General features: G+C 41.3%; 1 protein-coding gene across 3 annotated transcripts in view; it reads left to right on the forward strand.

Moving 5' to 3' along the window:
• KLHDC1 (kelch domain containing 1) overlaps positions 1-3,395 on the forward strand; it is a 58,178-nt gene extending 54,783 nt beyond the window's left edge. For 2 of the 3 annotated variants that reach the window (XM_030562807.1, XM_030562808.1), the window contains one exon: positions 132-880. In XM_030562807.1, coding sequence (XP_030418667.1) covers positions 132-306 — 175 coding nt within the window. In that variant the 3' untranslated portion in view covers positions 307-880. Of the gene's footprint in view, positions 1-131; positions 881-3,053 lie in introns of those variants that run through there. The other variant, XM_030562809.1, reaches the window with a different exon arrangement.
• The last annotated feature ends 5,781 nt before the right edge of the window (positions 3,396-9,176 follow it).

A 9,176-nucleotide genomic window follows, 5' to 3' on the forward strand; every position in this document is an offset into this window, starting at 1 on the left:
TTATTATGGAATGGACTATACATAAATTATATATATTTTTAATTTAACATTTTTTGTAGAAGTTTGTTTGATGTTTCATGTGTTTTATCTTTAGGTTATAAGACCTTAGTAAATTCTGACATTCTTTTTAGATTGTGCCTTGACTGCATTGGTAAAAATGCCAGCCTTTTAAAGAATCAAATATCCTGGTTACCATCCAAAATTTTGCCACAAGTGTTGAAAAAAATAACCTTTTGGGCTGCAGCTAACCATCGGCAAGAGAAAAAAGCTGAAATTGAAAGACAAGAACAAATAAATGTCACCTGAACAAGGACAAAAAAGATATTGACCACTATAGGTATTTATAGTGAACAGCAAAGATTTTTGTTAGCGATTGTTTACTAGTAGTACACATAAGGTATTTGGTAGGCTGAGTTTCTACAAAAAAATCCTTTTTGTTTCCTGAGGTATTGAAAAGAGTGAAAACTAAATATTCTATGTTGTAATACCACTTGAGGTTGCAGAAATTAACTTCTGCTCTTATGGTCTTGGTAAGTGATTTCATAAAAAGTACTCTTTTGGAAAGGAACAGAAGATACAGAACTTTTTCAGATGCATAAAAATTTCTCTTTCTGATTTAAAATTTTATTTCCAGTTTTGTCACATCAGCACTTGCTGATGAAGACAAAATGAGTTGACACAGTATCCCTGTTAATTTAACTCTTGTTAAAAGGATTATAATTGCAAATCCTTTTGTTTGATTTATTTCCTTTAACAGCAGCATATGAAAGTTTGATTATTGATACTGGGAGGTAACCATCCTACACAAAAGCAGAACAATCAACATGCTGGCTAACTGTGGAACTTTAAAAGTAAAAAAAAAAAAAAAAAAAGATATTAAGCTAAATAATTTTGTATATGAAAATTCAAATGCAGTTCATAACATTGTTTTACTGTAATTCTCTAATCAATGACATTTTTTCAAAATAGATTTTATATATACATTTTATTTTGAATGTGTAAAGTTTATATTTAATTTTGGTTCAAAATATTTTGTTTATTTATTGTAAAAAGCTTATATAGAATTACTATTTTCCTATCTGTTTCAGGTATTTAGTTAGTTGAGACCCAGTCATTAAATTTTTATGTAAACAGTATATTTGAATGTAAACCTGTTCTGTTTAGTTTTTACCATTTTTTACAATCTCACTACAAAATCCTATGTAATTAGGAAAGGAGATTTTGTAGTGAATGTGTATCTTAGAAGAAAATACATTATGACTGAGTATCACAGTTGAGCCATATTTTCCTATTTTCTTCAACTAAGGAGACATTTGATATTAGCAAAAAAATTGTGAAGAAGTGGGAATGTAAATTGTCCAGGTATGTGGCCTTTACGTTAAAAGGGATTCCCCCACACAAAGAAATGGTTCGAATGATTAAACTGGCCCCAACGACTGTAAAATTTTCTAGGTAAAGCATCCACTCCTTCCACTTCTTAACATATAGCTGGATTTGCAGCTCTTATCCTGCAGAACAAGGGGCAGTTTCAAATACATCCTACCACAATGTGTATATTAATTACTTAGATTTTATTATGACCCTCATGCTGCAAAGACTTATATGCATGCTTGACTTCAAGCACGTGAATAGTCCTATTGAGTTCAGTGGGATTACTCACATGATTAAAGTTATACACATATATGAGTCTTTGAAGGATCAGGGCCTATAAGAGCTCTTTAGACCATCATTTGAACTGATCTGATCAAATTTGAAGATACCACCTCCAGGCTCCACCTCCATCCTCCAGCTTTTATGACTGAGTTCAGAAGTGTTGCAAGTCCTTTTAAAATTGGTTCTTTCACATACAGAATTATATTTTCCTCAGATAGGAGTTACGGTTAAGGATAGATATAATCATTTTGGAATTAATTATACATCCTTAAAAGACAGCTTTTTCCATGAATATCTATATTAATGATACTAAGGACAATCCCCCCTCAGATCCACGTGTTCTGCTTCCCCATACGTACAGAATTCACAATGACGTCATTGAGAGATCTACATGCATAGAGGAATACTGAAGTATTATTCCTACTGTACAGATGTGAGAGGAGAATTTTGTCCATTGACTTACAGAGAAAATAGCATCAAAACCTTTTGTGGCAATATGTAATCCTTAATCAGTTTGCTATAGTTTTGCCACTGCACATATGCTGCTGTCAACATTTAAAATCAGTGGAATGTTAGATGTACATGGGACATTCAACAGAACAGCAAGTGCACTTTATAGGAATGTTCCTGGGGAACATTTAGCACTAGGAGAAGTCAAAATGACTAATTTCAGATTGTATGCAGCAGTGGAAAATTTGTGTTAATTATCTTAATACAAGCAGTTTCGTTATTATTATTATACTTGGGTAAATGTTCTTATGTAAAGAAGTTAATTTAAAAAAATAGGTAAAATACCAGCAATTTTTTTAATGGAGACTGTGTTCAGATTCAGTTATAGATATTATCAAAAGTGCCTTTAGCACCATGTTATGTTTTCATTAATGTTTCAGAAAATCTGCCGTTACTACTTTGTTTACTGTTATAAACTAGAATAAAAATGTGTGTTTTTGACACACTACATTGTAAATCAGTTATGATCACAGACTGCAAAATATTTTACAATTCTATCATAACTAACATGTTTCCATTAAAATATGTGACTATGCCACACTTTAAAGTACTATCTGTAATATTTAATTTCTAAAAGCATAATATTTTAGGACAAAAGGATCGTTACACTCCCATTGACATCAGTGCCAAGTATCAGAGGGGTAGCCATGTTAGTCTGGATCTGTAAAAAGTGACAATGTCCTGTGGCACTCATGCATCTGATGAAGTGGGTATTCACCCACAAAAGCTTATGCTCCAATACGTCTGTTAGTCTATAAGGTTCCACAGGACTCTTTGTCACTATTGACATCAGTGTGTCCCATATATTGAATTAGTTGTACCAGTATTTCACAATTTTCTTCCACTACTTCTAACTTTTGTCTAAAACTTTGCTAATTCTTCTTCTTCAGGTGATCACACATGTCCATTCTACCGTAGATGTGAGTGCACATCAAAGCTTTTTCTCTTAACAGTACCGGTGGAGGAAGCATGAGCGCCCTCTGGTGCCTCGCATCACTGGATGCAGGTATAAAGGGCTACACTGCGCCCAACTCCCCTCAGTTCCTTCCTAGTGCTAGTGATAGTTATTGTTGCAGCTACAATCTTTGTTTCTTCATATCTTCCCTCCTTTAGTGTAAATAGTACCTCTAGTGTTTGTTTTTAGTCTTGTACAGAATATCTGTAAATAGTTAGTATTCTAAATCTATTCCTGAAGCTATCTTTTTCGTGTATGGATACCATTGGCTTGGCTGGGTTCCAGGGTCAGTACTGGACTGATGCCCCATTTACATGGCTTCAAGGCCTGTCCATTCATGTAACAGGTCTGTGCCAGTGAGCAACCCAAACTCCATCTGCCTTAAGTGTCTGGGAAGGCACATGTGACAAACACCACACTGGTAGAGCATTCAAACCCTGTTCAAAAAGGTCACAACGTTGCCAGATTCAAATACATGCTCATGGACTCTGCACTTCATTCGCTGTCGGAACGAATACCGAGAAGTCCAAGTCTGTTAGGTGTGCTCATCATGTTCTAATAGAAACCTAAGAAGAGACCGTGATAAGTCTCTTAAAGCCTGGGTACTGGACTCTCCAAGAAGGCGGCACAAAGTGTTTGTAAGGACTCAATGGGGCACTCAGAACAGGCACACCCCCAGGAACAATCTGTGAGCCAGGAGGGATTGTTGACTCCAGAACCCAGGAAGGGTCCATTCAGACCAATCCCTGAAGGATCAGCATACCTCTTGGTAGTGCCGTTTCAGGAGCCCTTTCTGGTACCGCTGACACCTGAGGCTTTTAAGGCAGCTAAAGAGTTGCTTAGCTTGTTGCTACCAGCTTTTTCCATGATTCAAGAATCTTGCCCAGTACCAATATTGGAACCACATGCTCCTGTGTCCCAGTTTCAGCGCCGAGTACCACTCAGTCCTGGCCACTTCCACTTTTGTGGCACCTCTATGTAGGATTGTGCCTAGAGGCAAATCAGCAATGATTTCAATTATTCCCTTCTCCAGATCCAGAAACTCTCTCCCCAGTATCGACGGATCCCTCATGGTCGGAGGAAATGGACTTCTCATCAGACTTGGAAGTCAGGTCCTTTGTGTCCCAACCTGAGCGTGCCCAATAGCTCCAGTGGGGTGCCTGCCTGCCATGGTTCTGTTCACAGCCTCACCATTCTAAAAGCTAGTGTCCCTAAACACAGCTCGCTCCGATCTGTGTACCAATGGCCCTTCTGGATCCCTTGGGGCTTCCTTCAATGTTCCAGAACCTCTGTGCTCTCTTTACACACTTCTATGTCAGCCAGATGCCAGGAGCATCTGCAGGAAGGTCACTATCTTTCTTCCCACAGTATCGGGATTGATACATGCAGCAGATCCGCAATCTCAGGACTCTCCTATAGAGGAATTGGAGGGATCTCCTCAACATTTAGCCTCCTCTTCCTCATCACCTCAGAGGCAGCAGTGACTGAATCTAAGTCAAGAGCTCATCAAGACTTGAGGAGGATGGGTACAGTTCTAGCTATACAGCCAGAAGAGGTACAAGAAAAGTCACTCAGACTTGTGGACATTTTAGTGTCCATAGGACACTTTAAGGCAGCTCTTCCTATTAATGAGGGTATCCTGGAGCCTGTCAAGATTTTATGACAGACTCCTTCTTCTCTGCTTCCCAATGCCAAAATGATAGAGTTGAGATATTATGTCCCTTCACAAAAACGAGATCTGTTTCACAGGAAACTTTTGGATTTACAGCTCAGGACTGCGAACCAGCAAGCTTTGCTGGTTTGATACAATTTCAACCTATGGGATGATATCCTGAAGTTGAAAGATAAGCTTCCTGATAAGGCAAAGCAGGAGTTCTCTGCTTTGGTGGAGGAAGGTAAATTAGTTATCCAAACTGCAAGCTTGGATGCATCAGACTCTCAAAGCTATGGCTTTCCGCCATAATGATGCAACATTCATCTTGGCTTCTGGCATCGGCCTCCCACCAGAGCTACAACAAACAATTTAAGACCTCCCATTTGAAGGCCTCTTGCTGTTTTCCAGTAAAGTTGATGAGAGGCTTCATAACCTTAAGGATTCAAGGGTGACCCCTAAGTCTCTGGAGATCTGTATAGTGGCGGCAAAAAGAAAGCCATTCCAACCACAGCATTCCAAGCAGTTTAAGTCCTGCTTTGCTACATTCCCAGGACATGTCCAAAAAGAAAGGCAGGGGTTGCAAGAGGTGTCCTCCTCTACCACCCTCCTCCGCAACTGCCAGCTCTTCTAGGCAACCTGGATCATCTAAGAAATCCTTTTGACTTGTTGGGCAAGAACAGTATACACATTCCTATCATGCCATCTTTCTCTACCCCTATTTTTGCCAGCTGCCTATCCCACTTTCTAAGTGCTTGGACCCGCATCACCACACATCAATGGGTCTTAACTATGGTGGGACTGGGATACACTTTTCAATTTTTTTCTACCCCATCTTCCCCATCCCTCTTCAGGGATCACTCTTATGAGAGCGTGCTACTTCAGGAGGTCCAGTCTCTGCTCCTCATGGGAGCCATACAGGAAGTTCCCAAGTCATTCAAAGGGGAGGTATTTTATTCCTGCTCCTTCCTAATCTCAAGGCAAACATGGACAGTGTCAAGTCTATTTTAGATCTAAGGCAATTAAACAAGTACTTAAAGAAAAGGAAATTCCAGATCTATTGTCTCTTCCTTAGATTCTGGGGACTGATATGCTACTATTGACTTAAAAGATGCTTATTTTCATATGGTAATTCACCAGAGCCACCAAAAATTTCTCAGGTTCATGGGCAGTGGATTCCACTACCAATTCACAGCGCTGCCTTTTAGACTGTCAACAGCCCCTCGCATTTTCACAAAATGTATGGCTGTAGAAGCAGCATTCTTGCAAAAGTCCTTTTCCTTACCTGGACAGCTAGCTAGTAAGAGGCCAGTTCAGGTAGATACTCCCAAGCATAGCCACTATTTGGTCCACTTTTGACACACTGGGGCTACTAATCAGAATGGAGAAATTCATCCTCTCTTTTGTTTAAAGAACAGAATTCACTGGAGCAGTCCTGGACTGTACAAAGGCTAGGGTTTCCCTACCAAGAAGAGGTTCCAAACAAGGCTGCTCTAGATCTAAAGAGGTACCCTGTCACCACAGTTCAGAACTGCCTCTAACATCTAGGACAAATGGCAGCACGCACCTACGTGGTGCTGCATGCCAGACTACCCCTCAGAAATTTACAGGGTTGGATAGCTTCGGTGTACTCACCAGCCTAGCACATTACATAGTATTCCTCGGGGAATTCTGCACCAAAAAATTAAAAATTCTGCACACGCTATTTTAAAATTCTGCAAATTTTATTTGTCAAAATAATCCTATATAATTATGCCAGTTTCAATTATTTTGGTAGTTTATTTCAAAATACCTGTCAGTAAGTATGTCTGTAACAATACAGACACACACAAAAATTCCCCCCGGAGTAGAGAATTAAAGAAGCCCCTATGACAACCCAGGAATCCTGCTTCTCTACTTCCTCCCCCCAGAGCCCAGCCAGGGAGCCAGACACTCACACCCCCTTTATCCCCCACCCCACCCCCTGTCACTCACAGACCCTACCCTCTTAGAGCCCAGGGATCCAGAGGGAAAAACAGCCTGATGCTGGGTCCCAAACTTGCTTGGAATTTCCTGCATGCCACCGCTTCCTTCCTTCAGGGCAGGCTGGGAACTGCGACTGCTAGGAATCCTCCAGCTCCCTCTTCCTCTTCCCCACCTTGTCTTCTGTTCACGAACTGAACTCTGCTGGGTCCAGTGGCCCATAGTGGCAGCCAACATCTCTGCAGCCCATTTCTGTGGGGGCAGAAGGAAATTTTGTGTGCAGTGCGCACACCATTAATTTCTGAAAAATTCTGCACTGTGTAGTGGCGCAGAATTCCCCCAGGAGTAATACAGACAGTGTTTGCGAGAAGTTCCCTTTGCCCCTCCACAACAGGCTGTTACTCTAGTTACAGATGCATCAGATGTAGGATGGGAAGCTCACTTAGGTCACCTTCAGACTCACGTCCTTTGATCTCCCCAGGATCTGAATATCCATATAAATATCAGGGAGCTCCAGGCCATTTGTCTGACTTCCATGGCGTTCCTTCTGCACAACAGGAGGTGGAACTTATTGGTGCTCGCAGACAACACAAGAGCTATATTTTATGTAAACAACCAGGGAGGGGCCAGTTCCACAAAGTTATCCCAGGAGGCGATCCTCCTGTGGAAATTCTGCATCGCCAGTTCTATCAACCTGAAAGCTGGTTACTTTCTGGGAGCTAAAAAGACTCCGGCAGACCACCTGATCAGGTCCTTCGCAGGGCACCAAGAGCGGCCTTTTTGACTGGACATTTCCAGGTCAATTTTCCAGCAGTGGAGAACTCCCCAAGTGGACCTGTTTGCAACAAGAGAAAACAAAAAAGTCATGTTGTTTCCAAGTAGGCCTCAACTTGGGTTCACCAGTTTCCACTCATAGGATCACTGCCTGAATTTCCAGCTATTTTTGTTTATATTAGAGATTGGCTGATGTTGCACCTCCAAATAATGTGATGGTTCACTCAACCAGGTCGCAGGCAGCTTCCGTGACCTTTCTGGCTAGGGTTCCAGTTCTGGATATTTGTAGGGTGATAGCCTGGTCATTGCTCCATATGTTTGCCTCTCACTATGCCATCTCTCATCAAGCCTGAGACAATGCCAGATTCGGATGAGAAATCTTTCAAACCTTGTTCAAGTAGACTCTTGAGCCCACTGCCAGTTTGAATTACTTGAAGAAAAAACGGTTACCTACCTATCCGCAATGGTTGTTCTTTGAGATGTGTTGTCTATTTCCATTCCACAACCTACCCTCCTTTTCTCTATTGGAGGCTTTCAGCTAGGAAGGAGCTAAGCAGGATCTAGAGCAGCATGGCCCTATATATCTATGTGCAGTGGCACAAAGAACCCAAGAGTGCTCATGCTGCCCCGACAGGTACTGCTAAGGGAAAAATCTCTGACAAATGTGCATGAGGCACACACGCACCTACAGTGGGAATGGACATGTGCAACACATCTCAAAAAACAACACGGAAAGTCAGGTAACTGTTTTTTCCTGTTACTACTCCAGTTAGTTTATTCAGCATCTCAGTGGTGTCAAATTCCCTGGAAGATCGAGATGTAGACAATTAGGCATTCATCTTTCTCCCAAAACCTTGTCCAGAGAGATCAGTGGACACATGTAACATGATCTGCCAACAATCAGCCAGAGATTTGGGATAGTAATCAAACAAGCTTTCTAATGCCATCCACCAGAATCTTAGATGGTGGAATTCGAGTGGCACCTTTTCCACAAGTCATTCATCTTTTTCCTTCCCTGGGAGTCCAGCTGCTCAAAGGAACCACCATATGTATGTGCAAGGGAGGCTGTGCCCTTTGGTTGATGTGGCTTTTGGGCAATTTTCTGTTTACTCCGGTTGGTCGCAGGTATAGACACCTGAGACCAGATGATAACTTCCTGTGCAGTCTCCAGGGATGTTAATGCTTTAAGAGCTTTGCTTGTGGATTTCCAACTCCATTTTTATCCCTTGATCTGCCACATGGCTTCACTCCAATCTTTCTTTGGAGTCAGTCTAGAAAAATCACAATTGCTTTACTTGCTGCCCACGCAGTTTATTCAGTATATATTAATTAACTCAAAAATAATTGTCTTGATTCTAAGGGCCATTTTTCCCCTTTGACTTGAGCACTGCCACCTGTGTTGGTATCTTTGAATCACCCAGAAAAGACAATGTAATGTCCCAGTCCTGCAAATGACTCTGCAGGGATAGACCTATTCTTGTATAGGACCACGCTGAAGCCAATGGGTTACACGTAGACACAAGTGTCTGAATAGAATCAACTGCTGGGTCAAGGTTAAATTAAGTATCCTAAACGTCAGTATGTGACTCCCCCAACCATGAAGTTCAGGTCAGCATGGAGTATGGAACAGGGGGTAGGTAGTGAATAATTTAATATTGTAACCTTGGGGCA

The sequence above is a fragment of the Gopherus evgoodei genome, chromosome 4 (genome assembly GCF_007399415.2).
Source record: "Gopherus evgoodei ecotype Sinaloan lineage chromosome 4, rGopEvg1_v1.p, whole genome shotgun sequence".
NCBI classification, from domain to species: Eukaryota; Metazoa; Chordata; order Testudines; family Testudinidae; genus Gopherus; species Gopherus evgoodei.